The 19738-nt window shown below is 42.1% G+C and overlaps 1 protein-coding gene across 6 annotated transcripts in view; it reads right to left on the bottom strand.

The window, feature by feature from the left end:
- Positions 1-19738, bottom strand: part of cacnb2a (calcium channel, voltage-dependent, beta 2a) — a 59966-nt gene that overhangs the window by 22757 nt on the left and 17471 nt on the right. The window contains exon 1 of one of the 6 annotated variants that reach the window (XM_044016282.1): positions 17850-17981. The exons of 3 other annotated variants lie outside the window; for them this stretch is intronic. In XM_044016282.1, coding sequence (XP_043872217.1) covers positions 17850-17867 — 18 coding nt within the window. In that variant the 5' untranslated portion in view covers positions 17868-17981. Of the gene's footprint in view, positions 1-1882; positions 3483-10510; positions 10856-17849; positions 17982-19738 lie in introns of those variants that run through there. 2 more of the 6 variants (XM_044016281.1, XM_044016278.1) reach the window with 2 other exon arrangements.

Below are 19738 nucleotides of genomic sequence, written 5' to 3'. Positions count from 1 at the left end.
ACTCATAGATCTATTATTAACCTTCCGCTCACAATCCTTTTTTTTCCTCACAATATTTGCACAGTTGAGCTATTTATACACTGCTTCAACAATCTCATATGTACAGGACAGTGTAGTTCTGGTTAATCAACTACCACGTTTACAATGCTACACCCAGATACTAGTCATTTTCATTTTAAACTCATTTTAATGAATGAATGTATGTACAGCACAGGTTAACACACCGGCCCCGTCACCCTGTGCAAACACCCAGATGTTGTAAACCAGCAAGATGGAAAGTGGGACACATGACTTCTCGGGCAGTATTTAAAGCCAGAAAACATAAATGAGGTCATACAATGTCAGCTGTGTCTGAATAAATTGGTGCATACAGTACTATACAACCAGCCTCACACGTTTAACACACACACACACACACACACACACGCATGCATGCATGCATGCACCCCTGAGTGCGGTGCACTGGTGCAACACATACTCGCTCGCGTCGTATATTTTGTTTGAACATGAAAACACATCATAAATAATTGGTGAAGTAGAAGAGTCATGCCTGCTATATAGATCATAGCGTGTCTGTTGACTGAAAAAAATAAATAAATAAATTCAACCCTAGAGGTAAATTTAGAATTTAGCCACAGTGGCTTTGGTTCTCACAAGCTCATAAACCTTATGTGGTTCTTCACAAATCCTCTTTGAGATGACATGTTTACGTAACTTTATGTCATTTCTGCTCTAATTTTACTAAACATACAGCAAGCTGTAGCTACTTGACACAGTTCAATACACTGTATGTCGATATTATGTTTATGCATTGTGCAAACACACTGAGATACAACAAATGTGTGAAATATTAATTGTTTGCTGTCTTCTGTCCATTAACTGGTTTCGTTCTCTCGAAAATCTGACTTTAATTGTTTGACATTTTTATCAAATAACTACTGTATATGCAGCAATACATGAAACACCTACGTATTTCAGTGTCGTTTAATTATCGACATGGATCTCATAGTAAAAATGGGGCTGTTTAGCCGAGTGAAGGTAGTGTTGTTATCCTTGTCCTTACCTGCAGACTACTACACCACCCACACAAGCTCCTCCATTCATCCCACTGCGCCAACGCACTCCTGAGTTGTCTGAGTTAAAAATAGCCTCCTTCATTCTGTGGCTGATTAGAATTACCCAGCCATGGCATAAATACAAAGGAGGATCATGCCTCTCCTCCCCACTTACATTAGCTGGAACAAGTGTTATTATTATATATAATACAAAGTCATTCACATTTACGCTGTCCGTCCGTCAGACATTAGAACCCTGCTCCTTGTTCTAAGCCTCTTTGTCTCTCATCCTCCCTGCTTTGTGTCTGATACTAATAAGTAATTGAGAGCAGGGTGATTAATTATCGATGGGCTGCTGCTTTTCAATCAGAATCTGAATCAGAATGAGAATACTTTATTAATCCCGGGGGAAAATTGGTCTCCAAGTGTCTTCAAAACAGCGTTGTGTCTCATGCTCAATCTGTAGCCTTTCCACACGAGGATATAAATGTCCTAAACTTGGCTTTTTACTGCACAAAATGAGCTTCACCTGGTGAACATACATGATTCCATCAGGTCACAGTTTATAATGATGCGAGATCAAGAACACCGTCCCAGTGGGTCAGGGGAGGCGATGTGGATCTCTGCCCAGAATCTGACAGCCATAACCGATAACAACATCCAGATTCTCATCATCACCAGGAAACACACAGCCGTGCTACACTGGCCGTGACACTATGAATCGATGTATCCACGTGGCGGACGCACAGGCTGGATGCATGAAACACAAGTGCATGCACACAAAAACACCAACTTTCACGATGTAAACACAACGAAAATTTGCTTACACAGGCATCGGAGCTCTTGACACGACCTCCTTTGGATCGTTTCAGCAAGCGGATCCAGGTGGCCTTCATCAGCCACGCTGGTCATTCAGTGTCCTGAGCCACTGCCCCCCCTACTACTGCTACAACTACACTTAACTGCACTGCTGTGGGCACCTTTGCACCAGCGCTGCAGGCACCGTCACTGCTGTGGCTACAGGTACGCTCAACACGGTGGCTACATCGACTGCTGGTTCCTGTTATAACTTGGCTGTGAACGCTACACTCATTTGTGGAAAAGTAAAATGCTTTGGAGTCAGGGCTGCTTGTTTTGCTGCAGCTCCAGCTAGCTCTGCTGCCGTCTTCACAGCCACAGCTCCTGCTCCTGCTCCTGCTGCTGCCGTTGCCAAAGACAGGGAATCCACAGGAGCTCTCTGCCCCGCGCATAATCACAGCAGCTCTCTCCTCCGTCTCTCTGCCCCAGTCTCCTTGATAACCGGAGAGCTCAGTCTGACGCTGCAGGTGCTCAGTCTGACTCCCAGTATCAGTCAGGTGGCAGTGATGCTTCTCAATCCCCTCATTTCAAGCTCTGGCTGCAGCCACGGTCTCCTCCTCTGCTGTAGCCTCCTCGTGCAGCTCGACAATCAGTGACAGCAGTTTATCTACATGGTTTCTGGCGTGACTGCCTGTGACCGATTCTCCTCCTGATGCTAATTAAGCTGCTGCTGCTGTTGTTGCTGCTGCTGCTGCTGTTGCTGTGTCTCAGGTGCTGCAAGCTCCCTCCTTCTCACTCTCCGTGTCTCAGCTTGTCAGTGTTTGTTCTGCACATCTCAGCATCTCAGCTACCCCGAGCTACTTCAGTGATTCTGCCTCTGTGTCTCTGTCGCTACCCACCCCTCCTTCTCTTCCTCCTCCTCCTCTGTCACTCCTCTTATTTTTCTCCTCAGTTACCACTCACAGTCAACCCATCTGCTCGTGTTGTTTCTCACACTCATCTTAGAAATCAACTGAAATCACCTGTGACTACTTTTCATTTCTTCTTTTCAATAAAAACATACTATAATCACCTTGATACAACCAGGTGTCACAAGGTAAAAAGTCCTTAAAGCTATAGTACACAATTTACACTGATCTGTTGTTATTATTCTGACTCTGTTTGGAAAAAGAATTATCTTCTTCCCAATGAAGAAGATAATTTCCCCTTCTTTCTTTTTTTTGCACCGCTGACGCAACATGTTCCTCTGTGTGACCCATCGTGAGGTTGAGTGAGGTCAGAGGAGTCAGAGGTCAGCCCATGGGACCAGTGATTGAAATGGGCTCGCTGGTTTATGACTAGCGGTCACCCTCAGGGGAGCACTAACTGTAGATTAAAGGAAGACATGCTAATCAGTGGAGCTTATCATGACCAATCAATGACACGCCTCCTTCCACTTGGGGTCTTTGGAAGTGTGCACTTAAAACGACACAGCTTACATGAAAGGCGCAGAAAATGTCATTTTAGCTCATTAACACCAATTACACCAAACTGAGGTAGATGTTGGGAACAAAGATGATCACAAAGAGATGTTCATTGATTGTAACATCAAAACTCTGTAGTCCCTTCAACTACAACAGAATTTAGATAAGAAAAACTATGCCAAATAACACATGTTGCCTCTTACTTGGGGATATAATGTAAGGGTCACATATGGTCCAATATGCTGGTTTGACACTTCAGCCTCCAGAGCGTCCAGAGTTAGACACAGATGTTCTGGACACAGATCTGCGGAGCCTGGAGAGGATGGAGCTGTAAAGGCAACATTGACAAAGACTCACAGCGACAGGACGAGCCTTCAGGTGCCCGACACAATCGACCTCTAGACCCGCTGCCACACTTCTACTGACAGCACTATGTCACCCACACACGCACCTCTTATAATAACAGTCCGACTGCAGTATGATACTCTATTGACATCGATACAATATCTGTCGGGGCTAAGTACAAGTTTAAATTTAACGTCCACAAAAGCACGGATCGAATCCGGCTATGCTTCTTTATTACAAGTCTCCTTCTAATGTGAGCTTTCTAACGATATTTAAGTAACAACAGAAAACAAATACTTCAGTGTGGCAGCTTTCTGGAAAGACTGGACTCTCATGGTTGAATTCAACAGAAGGCTGACAAATGACAACAATGACACATGAAAAACACAATGTATATGATGTGAAATGTGTGTCTTCACATAGTTCACTGCAGCTGAATATTTTTTTTGGGCCGATATTCTTGTTTTTCTTCCATCTGATAAAATATAACAGGTTTATAAAAACAACTGATTCACAGAATTGCTTAACATAAATAATTGTTTAATATGAATTACAGTAATTAAAGTAATTCATTGAAAACACTTACACAGCTCATTACTTCACGTTCTATTGGATCTAAATTGACCAATATCATTTCTACTTCCTTGGGAAACTGGCCTGCAGGTTGTCACTGGCAACCTGGAACGGTAGATTGGACAAAATAGAAATGCGTGAGAGGTTGAGATCTTCAGGCATCGGTCAAAGGAAGCGATGGACAGGAGGATGAGAAAGGTCAATGGTCCTGTGGTCTCTATACTGGTCTTAATGATTCACTTAGACAAAGGCTGTTGCTGAAAGATGACCAATGACCTCTACATGTAGCGGTGGCGAGGCAATCATTACGTTAAAGCATTACAAGTCATTGTGGCCATTACCAGAGTGAAACGGGAGGCTGTGAGTCAGCCGCCGCTGCCGCTTGTGACAAATGCACTTACAGGGAATGAAACAGTGACACCAGGGAATCGCTTCATGATCTGAAAGCTTCCCTTTTTCATTTTAGGCCACTAGGGGACTTTTTCTATATATGTCCTCTCCATAAAAATGGAGATATGTAGTCATGCAGAAAAGAAAGGTTGTGTATGTGAGCTCCAGAGTATATAGTTATAATAGAGGAGACTATCGTCCACTTTCTTTTTCACTGAACACAAACCGCACTTCAACCTAGCACTCGTGTCCCTAATTCTCATACGACCTTTAAATGTTCTCTCACTTCCTTTCCTCACATTCACACTTCTTTTCACCTGGTTCCCTGGCTTCTTGTCGAATCGTGACCTCTTACTCCGGCTCTTTCTTGTCACATTTCTCAAGAGATTTTGCCCAGTGGCTTTGTATTATGGTCTGTATGAAGAGGGAGGATGATTTTATGCCTTTTCTAGACTCAGAGTTAGAGTTTGGCGACTTGTATTAAGTAATAACACTGCTAAGAAGTAAAATCCTATTGATTTAATGACGAGCATCAGAGATATTTTTACTGACTCTCCATGAAGAAGATGAATAGAAAAAGATAATACAACAGGAGAAACCTACAACTAAATGCACTGTGGTGTATTTTACACTGGTGGATAGAAGGTTTAGATTTAGATAGCAATGCTATGAAAATTATCATTTGCTCCACTGGTAACATTTCAGAGGAGTCATTTCCCTTTATAGTAAAGGTAAGGGGACATGTTGTGTTTACGCTACTGAAAACAGTGAGTGAGACCCACAACCTGAAAGAGCTTAATCTAATGTAATCCAGAAATTAAAACTGAGAATAACCAAAAAGCGAAATCAGTTTTTTTTCATCATTTAAATTTTTCAATGTGTATTTTGAATGTCCAATTAGCTTTTTGTCCTAAGAGTATACAAAATGCTAATCTTCCAGGCTTTCATGACTTGACTTTACATTGAATGATAATAATTTAAAAAAAGAGGATAGGGTGGGGACAAGATGGAGACACATGACCCACTGTGGTGACCCCTAAAGAGAGAAGCCAAAGAAGAAGAAGAATTGTTTTGTAATGAAAACAATGAATTCAGTCCAAAAGTAAGCACGTTTTGCGACACACTTATGAACCGCAAAAACAACCAAAATCAAGAGAAAAATCCCATTTGTTTAAAACAGAATTGTAGTAGTACAGCGAGCCGATCAGCTTTGATCAACCTGAACTGAAGTCACAATGACGACCATCTAAAAATCAGACTAAACAAAACAAGACCTTAACTCATATGGTGTTCGCAGGATAATCATTCTGCATCACAACTGACGAAAGAAGATCGCAGCTCGTGCCAGCTCATGTTCAGTTCTGGCTGATAAACTGTCGCTGACTGCGGCGGCCTGACAATGGGCTGAGTGAGTGTGCTAGCAGTTCCAAGCTTGGCATGATTCACTGTTGGCTTGGACTGAAGCCTCTTTTCCCAGCCATCTGTCCATCACTGCCACTTTACCCGGTGCAACACAGAGTCAATTAAATCATCAGTCCACAAACAACATCTCCTTCATCAAACAGAGACACCGTGAGCGGACATGACAGCCGACAGCGACAGATGTGTGTGTGTGTGTGTGTGTGGCTGCTGTAAGCGATGGACGCTAATATTTAAAACACAACATTGGAAGTGAAAACCAAGTGAGCAGGAAAGTGTGAAAGAAACTGATTTTCAGACGTCTGTGAAAGAAAAAACCAGTGTGCGACAGAACTGAAGGAAGAGATTAAAAAAAAAGGGAAAAAAAGGGGGCGGAGTAATAATCCCTCCGACGTGGCAAAGACGGACTGGCCGCACGGACGTCAAGGTGACACTGTGGTCTATGAAAACAGTGTTTACCCATGATTCCATGTGCTGGTGCATTAAGACAAATACACAGTGGCTACATAAGTGCTACATACATGAATGATACTTTAGAGAAATGAAACGGTTGCTTATTTCATTACGACAGTGATGCGTAGTTTGTTTTGAGTCAGTTACGTGTGCACAGCTGACCACTAGGGTATATTATAGTGTAATATACGAGGTGTACTCCTGGACCTGAACGTGCCGACTGCACGTGATCCCTGTAGCACAACAAGTTCCAGTCCAATTGGTGGCTCGTTTGGGTCAAAAGAGACAACGGTTGCCATGGACACTTGATTGCACACACTCAGCTAATAGCCGAGCTAAGTTTCGAAGCTGTTATTAAGTGTCAAAACTGTTTGGTTCAATTATGTCGGGACAAATGGCATGTCAGGCTGCCACAGTCGTGGTCACGAAACAGGAAACGCAGGAAGCCCAAAACAAAACAACAGCTGCAGAAAACATGACGGAGACGGAGGTTGTGATGCTTTAAGACAAGCTCTAGTAACAGAGCGAAGTGAAGACACCTGAACTGGTCAAACGTGAGGAGATTTTACGAGCTGTTGTGGAAATTGATCGACAGAAGCAAAGCACATGTGAAGCACTACAAGGTTTGATCAGGTCCAAAACGAATGTTCCTAACTTTATGTTTTGGGGGCTAAAAACTACCCAGCATTTCATATCCTTTCATGCAGAGGAAACACGCGCAAGAGCCTAGTTCCTGGTGCTCAGTCCTGCGACTGAAATGCCACTGAAGCTGCAACTCGACATGAAACATGTACAGTACTGTACGCTGCTACAGCTCATATAAAGATGATAAAATCCCTGAAACCTTACGGTGAGACGAACAAAGCAAAAATAAAGCTCTAATCCTTCCCTTTCACGATTTATTACCTGCAGCAGCAGCAGCAGTCCCTGGAGGGGGCACCGCTCTTGTTAACAGTGAATCCCCTTCTCAGTGAGATCTAGTTTATCTCGCCGCTTCTTCCCTCACAGCTCCCTCTGTGGAAACACAGCGCTGTAATAGGGTGACGGGGCGATCAACGGTACACAGTCGGAAAGGCCCCTGGCTGCTCTGCGCTGATATTTTGTGTTTGCGTCATCAATATCCTGGCAGTTTCCTGGTGCATGAGGGGGGTTGTGGATGATTGATGAGAACAGGCTACAAGAGCAGAACGAGATGTTAACCATCGTCAGTGGAGCAAAACATACCACCCTGCAAATGGGACTGCGCCTCGGTAAAATGATTTCAGCCTCATTTATTTTATTTCATACATTGATATATTATGTGCTTTGGACCCATTTCCAGCAAAGTTCTGTGATTTATAATAAAAAAAGGACACCGTTGCCAAAGAGGCACGGGGGGTTTCCCAGGTCTCAGTGATAGAAAATAAATAAAAAATACACATATTTCTCTCTAAATATGTTCAATTATTTTTAAATATATTCCAAATAAATCAAAAACAAGTTAAAGGTCAATTTACATTCAAGTGTATTCCACCTTTTTTTTAAGTCAATTCGCCACATCTATTATCATGAAATAATATGAGAAGATTCTTATCTTTTCAGGATTAAAAACAAAGCCCTGTTTTTACAGTTTTAACAGGGCTCAGCTTACAAAGAGCATCTCTAAAAATTTTTTTACCACCACCAGCCTTGGATTAAAGCAGGCCACTAGTTTTTGCTGGATTGTTCTTTAAAGGCCCTCTGACATTTATTGGCCGAGTTAAACGGATTTACTGTACTACTTGTTAAACAGACGTAGGTAGATCTAATCTTAACTTTATCTTGTTTCATTCACTTCGGTATATACTGTAAAGTTCGATTGAATTACCTGTTCATAAGCCATTAAATAAAATATGCTTGATTCCTAGCCCCCTTTTTAGTCCCTGTTAGGGCTACGTGTCATTCAATGTTGGGGTGAGATATTGATATGATGACACTTGACAACATTCCAGGCAGTAGACTTATGTGCAGTGCTGGTTATTTTACACTGCACGTCTGTAATCAAGGAAAGCGAGCAATGACTCCTCGGTAACAACAGTATGAGAGGAAAACACCAAGTCAGCACAGCTGACATTAACTGCATTAGGGTCTAGGATTCTGTATCGTTCACATTTAAATCTGTACCAGTACCTTGAATTTGGCACTGATACCCAAGTGTTTCTTGGGTCTTTCTTACAAACACAGAAAGCCTGTTTGGTTCAGGTCAACGTCAGTTAGTGGCATCTATAAATGAGGAAGCGTCACATATGAAAAACGCAGACAAAGTTCTTTTACAGATGACAAAGGCACTACTTTAGTTCAAACGGCACACATAGTGCATAGTGTAGTCTGAGAGTACAATGTTAAAATGTTTGCTTTTGTGTTAAACTTAGTACTTGTCACTCAGCTATGTGTCTATACTGCTCTGGTTTATAAGCAGTGGTGTTAACTGTTCCCAGCTCCCAGTGACACTTCACTTAAACACACACACACACACACACACACACCAAAAAGATACAGCAAGTGTGGCTTGACGAGCCCAGCCGAGTCCGAGCAAAGTGGATGAAGTGTTGAGCAGTTGTCGGTCACATGAACACTTTGAACAACAACAACTCATGGACAGAATCCCGACATAATCAAACAAGTGCTTCTCTGAGTCAGCGAGTAATTGCTTTTCCGAGACCTAAATGAAGAGCAACCAGCTATAGACTAAGTGAGGAGCTATTAGACGGGCAGTTTACACACAAGCAGAAGGCAGTTACAAAAACTCCAGCGTTAAATGTGGTAAATGGAATTGAAGTTGCATATCATTTTGACAGCATCACGTCATACACAGTATATTCTGTATTATCCTGAAGTTGTATGACGTTTACACAGAGGTTAATATTACATTTTTGAATTTAAGAGCTGCACCGTTACATCAAACAAAAAATCTATCGAGAAATGTTAAGTCTGTCTGTTTGTTCATTGCATAACTGCAAGAGATATTGGCAGAAATGAGTGAAAAGTGTGCATGCGCGCGCACACAGAGAACGCAGCACCAACAGATATTCTGTTTATCTGTCTGTTCCTCACATACATGTCCAATGAGTTGCTTGACAGGCTTCAAACTTGCTAAGGGCACCAGTGTGTGTAGTGCCGCTTTGGCTTGTTTGGATAAGAAACGCAGGACAATGTGTGCGGGTACTGCACTCGCACGCTTGTTGTCTTGTGCATCACTTCATACATATTTTCTGAAATTTACATATGCAGTGTGTATTTGGTATTTTATAAAACCATCACTCATCACATTTAAATGTTGTTTACTGTTGTTGTTCTGAGTCCGTGTGTCTGTGGACACAAGAGGCTGATAAGTCACTAACACGAGGCTGTGGTGGCTAATGATGACTACTGATTAACTGGGAAAGTTTTTCACAACCAGACCATTCACACAATCAGAGTAGGTATATTTTAAATAGTAACTACAAAGAACTAGAGTGCTGGGTGAAAGTTAAACAACAAGAAATCAAAACTTGGACAACGAAAGGGATCCTCTAAGAGGGAAATTAAAGGTCTTTTACCTTTCTTTAATCTGCAGCTAAACCAAGTTTTGTGCTTTCTACCAAATTCATCCTGGCTGCTTGGTTTCCCTCTCTCTCTCTGCTTGCTATCCAGTGTCTTCGTGCCCTACTATACAAGCTTACATTGGTCATGCAGTGGTTGATCATTCCCTGAGATTCCCTGCTTTTCATCTCAAAACAGGACAACACAATGAGAGCTACCATGTGTGCTGTGAGACACTTACTCACTTCGTAACGTTACGTTTAAGTGACAGGGGAGAAAATAGAAGCAGTGTGTTTATGCCCCTTTAAATGCTGCACTAATAACCTCCATTCTCCTGCAGCCCGAGTCCTTCCTCTTTGTTCAGAGGATAACGCGGAGAAAAGTGAGGAATGAATACTGTGATACTGGGTTGAGAAAAGTTGAAGGTTAAATAGTTTAGTTTAGGTTTCAGAGAGCATGTTTATACAAACTCACCAGATCTGACTCCTCACTGCCGGAGTGATACATTTCTGCCCTACCGACTCCGCTGTTCAGCCCCGGCTGGGAGAAAGTCTCCTCAGCTGCTGCCCATCTCCTCTCCCAGCACAGGAACTCCTGCCAGCTTGAGTGCTTCACTCCTACAAATCCCCGTGTTCCGGCCCAGGAGGGGACGGCTTTGCCGGCGCAGAGAAAGTTACAGCTGCAGGAGAGAAGTTAGCTCCTCTCACTTTGTCTTTGGCCTACTTTAGTCCCTGAGAGGCAGAGAAAAGACCAGTGTCTTTCCCACGCTGGGAGAACACTCCTTCATAGCGCTCAAACCGTCCTCCAGCCCCAAAAACAAGCCCCCTGCCCCTCTCCCCTCTCCCCTCCCACACACACATACACACACACACACACACACACACACACATATCCAGTTAGGAAGTAAGATCTCTGGCCAGCAGGGCTGGCCTGAAAATTCCAGAAAGCACCAAAAGCAGCTGCAGAAGCTTTTTATGTCTGTGTGCGAGTGTGTGATCTCAGGAGTTTACATGTGTTCTACTTTGCCTTAAACTCACTGTATAGTCTCAACACATGTTGCCAAGACTGAAAAAGTCAGGAAGTAATTATCTTCACTGCATCAGCGCAATGCCATATTTGCTTTCATCAGAGCCAGGACAAAAGCCATTGAAACTTTCCGCTTGGTCATTTCATGGCATATAAACGTGCTTGTATTTAACTCACTGCAAACCTGGATCTAAGTTATGAAAAAGTTGGTTAGAAGTAACAAGAGTGACCGTTTTCTGCCGCGCTTCTGCTGGTAGTTACTGTTAAAAGCGCACTGACTTCAAAGAAACTCAGAGTACATGCGTGTCTTTATGATCTGTTATCAGGGGCTGTGATGTGTGCTCTGTGATCACGCTGCCGTTACGTCAGAGCTTGTGTAGGCTGCGGTGATGAATATTCTGTTCAGGCTGCGAAACATGAGTCAACAACACGATTTTGGAAGCTGCCCCAGTTGAATCATGAGTTTCAAGAAATAAAACCATAACTTGTTGAAATGTATTTTCCTGTAATAAAATGGGAGCAACAACAGAGGAATGCAGTTAAGTTACTGGGGGAAAACAACACACACACACACACACACACACACACACATACACACACAGAAAACAGGCAGATATCAACTCTCCACTTTCAGTGAGTCAATGTCTTCTTTTATCTCAGCACTGGTCACAAAACACCAGAGCCATTCAGTTTCAATACAATCGGACTCAAGGAACTGGAACAAGTGTGTTTGCTTTTCAACTGTAAAATGTCTCAGTCTGTGGTTCAACCCAGACCCTGTGGGCGAAACATGAGGTCAAGGCAAATGAAGATGAAAAACAGACTCTAATTAAGTTCAGCCCAGGAGGCAAACATCTCAGCATGCTCGGCGTGATGACAGCTGATCAGAAAGTGTGATCTGGAGTTGCTGAATTCACCCTGAAAATGAATTACCATGATGCCTATATCATTATTGTCAACGTAAGTGAATAAAAAGGATTGCGCTAATGATCAGGGAACACTTAGTCAAAGAAATATGAGTTTACGTTGCCATTTCATTAACATAATGGGTCAAAATTCCCAGTCTGCCAGGATTTTTACACAGCGGCCTCCCACGGTAAAGTTTATGACTTTAATGTGTGCAAAAGCAGATTATTAAATCGCAAAAAGCACATAAAAGCTCTAACCCAATGTATCAGCTATATTTTTGTGTAATTACTACAATGATGATATAATAGTTCCCTTCAGTGCCAACACCGATTATCAGCTCTGCCTGAATGAGCGCTCTGAATGGGATCTGTCGAATCAATGTCTCGATGCACAGCAGCCGTTCACACCGACACACAAAGACTGACACAGGCGGACGTATGAGGGCAAATCAATACAACATCCCACTGTCTTTCAAAGGGGAAAAAAACCTGACAATGCTACAAGTGGTTCCTCTAATTACAGTGATATTTGGAGTCCCTTTGTATAGTGTGGAGACAAGAAGCAATTCTTAAGAAATGTTTTAATATTAAAATGAAGGGTCGGTATTTCTCCTTATCCTTAACCTTTAAATCCTGAATTAAAAGTGAATTTGACCATAAGTCAAAAAGTTCATCATTGGTACATCAATAAGCACAACAGATCTTTTGGAGTAGCTTATCATGTCCTCCAGTAGAGGGCACTATACAATTTTTACATTGCACACTATATAAAAATTAAGCCAAATTATCCAGTGTATGGGTGCTATTGTCAGACCACATTTGTCAGACTTGTTTTTATTCAGTCTTGTCTTGACTGTATAGTTACAGAGGGATTTTAAAAGACCATAAACCAGTATTGTGATTACATGGAATACAATTCAAATGCAATCAGCAGCAGCGCTGCATGAGGACGCCACTACAGTGCAGCCCATATTTCATTCCAGTCAAAATACTTTTAAATGAAATGATCTAATAATCGTCGTAGATCATTCATTTTGGATCATGCGTCGTCATTTGCAGCGTTTAGCTATCACAAGTGAAAAGTTATTGGTGATAATTAATCATTAGTGGCACATTGATATTAATGTTTGTGTGAAATGTTTGCAGCACACCGCTCAATAATCTAGCAGAGGTGACGCACCACTGCTGTATGAATGCAGGGTAAACGCTGGAGTTGTAGTTTAACGTATTTGTGGTGATGAAGAATTCTTCAATTTTCAATGCACTGGTGGTTTTCCCACAAATAAGAGTTTAATGTTGATCTTTAAAATAGAGTATGGCGTGACGCAATTCTGTGACCGATGCCAATTCTGCTCTCAGGCAGCAGTAAAACTCTGATACCTGTGGCAAACAGAGATTGACTTTCAGTGAGCAGCTGACTGTATATATTCAGAAAAGTCTCTCAAACCACCAGGTTCTAACTCCAAATCAGGAGTGGACACGAATGTCTGACAGTGTTGTGCTAGTTTGACTCCACAGCGGCTGCCACTCACATTAAGACAGCCCATAACGAAACACACTTTCCAGTGATACAGTGCTCACTCGGGATAATGAATTAATCTGCATTACATCAATACAACATCATAACGGTGATGCAGGGAATAAACCAGTGACGGATACTAATGACAACTGATTGAGTCTGACCTGACGTGTCTCACCAACATCGACAGGGATTTGTTTTTAACGGGTCACAAACTCACACAGATGATGTTGAGACTCACAGAGACGATGTTACAGAAGTTTAATGGACTTGAGAAGATCACTCATGGGCTAATATACAACACAATTAGATCACTGACGATCGGTCAGAAGGGCTCCTCCAAAGGGGGTTTAGTGTTGTGCCAGGAATGCTATTACACAAATGAAACTCTGCAGGATTACTTTGAGTGCCGGTAGATAAATCTCTTAGTTTCTCTGCGGGAACCTTTATACCTCCTGTTCTATTTAGCAAATACTGCACATTGTATTCAGATGAGCCAGTATTCAATGCTTGATGTCCTTGTAGTTCACAGCTTGCACTAATATAACTATTTGAAACGATTTTCCAAAGGTAAATATATATGCCTCATACATGCTCATTTCAAGTGCAATACAACTAGTAGCAAATATTTCTGGAAAATAGCAGTTTTTTATAGTAATATTTAGGTTTTCCCCTTTTTACCCATAGCTAACGTACCTGCTTCCCCCCTCAGTTTCCTGTCCTCATGCTTAACCACGCTGTAGCTTACAATCTGCTGACTGTAGGGTTCTCCCTAAATGGACTAATATAAGAGTGGACTGATATTGATCGGGCTCTCAGCAAGAAAACACAGTATGTCAAACGGTTTAGGACTCGCTGTAGGACAAACAGTGCATTCCAGAAGGCGGCTTATTCTGTTGAGTGGAGGAAAAAAAAAAAAAAGGTTTGTAGAGTAACAGATAAGTGTAAAGAAGGAGAGAAAAAAAATAAAGATTAAATCTAAAGCGTAATTGTTCTGCATCCGATGCATAATAGTAAGACCGGAGAGTGCACACTGCAGCTGATGTGACTGTGATTCACATCTAATGAAATCCTCCAGGGCAGGCAGCCAGAGTGAGGTTACCTAGCTACAACACATGGCAGGCCACTCGAGCCCCGGGACCATCTCTAATTACAGACAACGAGCGAGGGAGCAGCAGGGAGAGTGAAGAAAAAGAAAGAGAGAGTAAAGAAAATAGATGAAGACAGAGACACAGAAGCCCCAGCTGCTCTGCTTTCTGCTCCCTCTCTGAGCAACTCAAGAGTTCAGCCTCTTTTTTCCCCTTACTCCACCAAAGGGCATCCCACTTAGCACGTGTACCCGACCTGAGCATAGCACCGACAGCGTGCACATATCGCACAAATGAGGATAAAAGTCCTCTAACGGAGGAATAAAGTCTCCAGTGTAAAAGCCACAGCCGATAAGTGTGTTGTCAGCACGGTGAATTTCCAGCTGAAGTTAAACGACGAGACAAGCTTACCCTTCCCAAGAGGTGTCTCATCTGTGGAGACAGAGGAAGCTTGTCCACCACACCCAAGTGAATGAAGATCATGAGCTCGGAGTTGCTGGACAGCGAATGCATGCAGAGACCGGATGATTTGTAACGGTGCACAGCGTTTGGCGGGTTGCAGTGCGCTGTGCCTCGGCGCTAACTGTGTCCCCTCACGCTCAATGAACACATCAGCACATCGGCTGTCCCACATCGAGACACGGGGAGAACCTGCACGTTCATGCATAGGTCAGGCAAACACAGGCAGCAGAGGGAGATGCACTCACACTGTGTGTGTGTATGTGCCAACACACTGTCCCGAGAGCAGGATACAGTAACTCGTGCCAGCCCTCTGGTGATTTGAAGATGAGCAGGTCATCAGGTCAAAGAGGCACAGGCACACATTTTTATACACTTACTCTCAATGCGTGACATGGTTTTGGCATAGGGTTTAGTGAAGGTTATTTATTCATTAATGTTGTGTTATTTCTGTAAATGTGCCAGAATTTGCCATGAGGCCATTTTTCATCTGTAGTCCGTGGCTTGATGCAACAGTGGCGCCCATAAAAATTAAATGATGCCTTTTAAAAACACTGTATTGACTTTTTCTTGATTCCCTGACATACACTACTACTAAACAACTGTGGACCTACAATAACTCATTTTGCTGTCCAGTTTGACCCAACAGAGACATCTTATATATGTCCAATCCCCATAACAGAATGAAAACTGTTTTTCTTTTCCTCACCATAAAATCCTGATTGCAACATAACACTTTCAATGTGACTTTAATAGAAAGAAGCAACACAATCAGTGTTTTTCTCAAGTTTTTCTCTTCACAATAACAAAGTAACACAGTCAGCCTTATTCCGTATCCAAATACAACAGAGAATAGTGTTCACGTGATATCTGCACAAAGGACGGTTTAATATGATACAACACGACATCGGCCAACGTATCCGTGTCCTTGCAGGTGTCTTGCTACAATTGTGCCTTTATGACATTCACAGAAACTGAAACCACAAGGACACAAAAGTTGCCTTGTTGCCCCTTTAACAGCTAAATTCTCTTATATGTTGACAAACTAGTCACGAACTTGGTGCAGACTCCGATTGGTGCCAAGAAGGTAAATCTGTGGCGCTTTATTTTTAAACACCGCCAGTCGGCTCAAAACTGAACATTAAGAAGCTTCTGTCACATAAACATAGATAATGATTTCAACCCTTTGTGGACACTTTTAGACCTAAAACTCCGACAAATTTAAACTATTTGAGTAGTATCTGCGAAAGACAATAATCCTTCATGTTGTCCTACTGTATGTCTGCACACATTAACAGCCATGGGGACAAATGCTTGTGTCCACTGATCCCATGACTCACTTTGTAATGATTGCTTCTCTTGGTAAGGAGATTTAAATCTGCTTCAGCCTTCAAACAATCCAGGATTTAAAGTAGGAGAAATGACTGATATTAAACAGGGGGGGGTCAGATGCTGTGAAAGGCCGCTCTATACACCTTGGACAACGCTGTAGTGCTAAGACAATGAGAATAAAGACTCAGCGCTCAACTGCAGAGGCTGCAATCCAAGTGGATTCAGAGTAAATCTGGGATGACAGACAATAAAAGGGAATAGTCTTTGCTTTTTCTGCCAATTACTGAACAAAAGGACTTAATAAAGACCACACAGGAGACCTGAACTAGCAGAAGTGCTATTAAAAGTGTTCTGATTAGGTCTGCAATGATAAATTAATTACAAAATGAATCGTCAACTATTTTGATAATGTTTTTTTAATAATCAAAACAAGCTGTCTCGTTTTTAAGCATCTGAAATGTAATTATTTTCTGGTTTCTTAGCTCCATAAAACTGGATAAATTGATTATGAAAACAATGTTAGTTGCGGCCCTATTTTTGATTATACATTTCAAGCAAACATGGCCATACATGTTGGGTGACATAATAAATACAATTTTCACTATTTCTTTGTAGTTTGAGCTGAAAATACAAAGTCGGTAATTAAGAAGACTTATAAGTAGTAAAGGTAGGGTTGTAAAAAGAAGAAAATCTTCTTTAAAATATATTTATTGACAATTGTCTAAATGATCAATAGACTGCAGCTGTTTGTGTGAAATGTTCAAAAAACTGATTTTTCTGTGCGCCCAACAAATGTGGCACCTGGTTTGTAAAAATAACTTTGCAGAGGAGATTTCACAGGACACCTTTAAAGCCTTTAAACTTTTAAAATAGGGAAGAAAATCACTTTTGTGGAACTATTTACAGGAAGGTATTATTAAAGCTGTTTCGAGGGATCAGATTTAAAATAAGAAACACTGCCCTATATTTTGTAAAAAAAAATTAAATACAAATAATAATAAATAAATAAATAAATAAAGACTGAGATTAAATGACCCTGCTCTGAATGATCTAAAAACCATACGATTTAGCTGCAGGAACAAACTCTTTCAGTTGATCTGTTATCTACACGTGGAAAAAGAAAGACGACCCTGCAGATTGACTTTCACCTACAGAAATGCCTTGTGAGCATCAACGCCGTTCCACCACACACATGAAATGCAGACAAAGACCTGCAGCAATCCATGATTAAAAACTAAGCTCTACTTAAACCAGGTCAGTTCAGATGATATAGGCCGATGTACAGCAGACTGACGTACAATACAAATACAGTAGGCTGTCACATTCTTCATGTCCTTACAAACAAAACTGTAATCCACAACCACTGGACAAAGTAATAATAGGAAGGCCAGAGCTTTCAGAATAAAAAAACCCACAAGTACAACTAACAGTACAAGCTTTAGAAACACAGAAACATGAACAGTTTGTGTTGTTTTATTTACCTTTGGCTTCTTAGACATGCTCGTTCTCCCACAATGCGCTGGGACACCTGTGTCGTCTCTCCGTTCCACAGCAACTCTAATGAATTATGCAAATCCCCTATTTTTTTTGTTCAGAGTACCATGACCCAGAGGTGCAAGCAGCGGACGCCTGGCACAAGACAAAAAAAAAAAAGCCAACCAACCTCTGTGGGCTCAGTTAAAACCCGGGATCACATTGACTGCTGCTCTGCCTGGCAAGAACAGTGCCACTGCTGCCGGGGTGGTCTCTTGGAAGGAGCTGTGGTCATCCACAGGAGCTCCTCCAGCAGCATGTGGAGTGAAGCTGGCTGAAGAGACGCGCTCTCTCGCTCTCTCTCAGGCAGGTCACACACACTGACATGGACACGAGCAGATGCATGTGTGCAAGCTGTGTGGTGTCATGGTCAGCTCTGTCGTGTTTTTCTTCAGCCGTACGGGCATTAAGCTTTAATTTGATAGTGTGACATCTGTTGCATGGTCAAACGACTACAAGGCGGACGGGATCACACACACTACATACTATGGCGGGGTTAAAACTCATATCCCTAAAGAGCTATTTGAGTTCAAAATATACAGGCTAGAAGTGCATCAGCCTGTCTTTACATGTAGTAATTACTGCTCGGTACAGCACAGGGCACTGTGAGGGCAGCCTGGCCTTGCTTTGCTTTGCTATGCTATATGAAATGAAGGATGCAAGCGAGCTGAACTGTCCTGAGTGGACAATCATGACACCAAAGCATCTGAACATTGGTGCGTGTGGAAGTATTTCTGGTCCTACAGAATCTCATGTTTGCTTAGCTGTTAGCATATATGGCATCAAGTATGGTGGGGTATCCAAATATCTTAGAACAGCGGTTTTCAAAGTGTTTATACCAAGTACCACATGAAAAAATATTGAGCCGCTGAAATAACACCATTATCGCCTAATTTCTTACAAGTACAACCAGAGGAAGCTCATGTGCCAACACGCACCACAGTTTGAGAACCACAATCTTAAAGGATTAACGCGTCACGGAAAGATTCGTTTCGAGCGACTACATACACACAACCTCACCTCAAAAACACATATTTGCTGTGGTGACAGCAGAGCGCTTTTGTGCGACCAAAAATAAGTCCTGAGTGAAGACAGAGCCGACTGCGCTGGTGAAGCACGTGACCTCCTGCAGCTGTGCATCCATAGTCAGACAGAGTCGGGCAGTAACAGCACCATCTGGAGTCCTAATCCTCCCGACGCTGCCCACTCGTGTGATTATAAATGTGACCCTCAAAGTCATTAGGCTTATTGGGGCGGGGATGTAGATACCTGGGATGAGTGAATTGTCTCATATTTGTCTCACTGGTGACCAGCTCCTACTGTTTTCAATAAACACAGGTTAGAAGAATCACTTCCTGACCCCTTGACTTTTCCTACTGCACAACCTTACAACCTTTAGGCCCTGAAAAAGCGCTTGCACTAAAAAAAAAAAAAAAAACACAGATCAACTTTGGGGCTGTAAACAAGTAATTGGTTATTACGACAACATTTTGAGGTTTGGGAAACACTGATCAACATCTTTCAACATTTTATGGACCAAACACTGAGAAAATAACTGACAGATTAATGAGTGGAATTAATTATTAGTTGCAGTTCACTGTTCATCCCACTATTAACCTCTTTTAGCCAATTAACTTCTGCTCACTTTATCCTCATTACTGTGATTATAATCAGCCTCACCGAGAGACATGAGAGTCATGAACTTGTGCCTCTATATTTGGTGCAAACTTTAGTCAGAACAACGATCTATAGCAAAACTCATCCTACAGTTCGAATTGTCTTATAATAAACACCTGAAGACTGAGCTTTCAATTTCTTGTTTCGATCATTGAATAAA

The sequence above is a fragment of the Solea senegalensis genome, unplaced genomic scaffold (genome assembly GCF_019176455.1).
Source record: "Solea senegalensis isolate Sse05_10M unplaced genomic scaffold, IFAPA_SoseM_1 scf7180000014317, whole genome shotgun sequence".
Taxonomy (NCBI): Eukaryota; Metazoa; Chordata; class Actinopteri; order Pleuronectiformes; family Soleidae; genus Solea; species Solea senegalensis.
The sequence above is the reverse complement of the archived record's forward strand: the minus strand, read 5'-3'. Positions and strand labels throughout refer to the sequence as shown.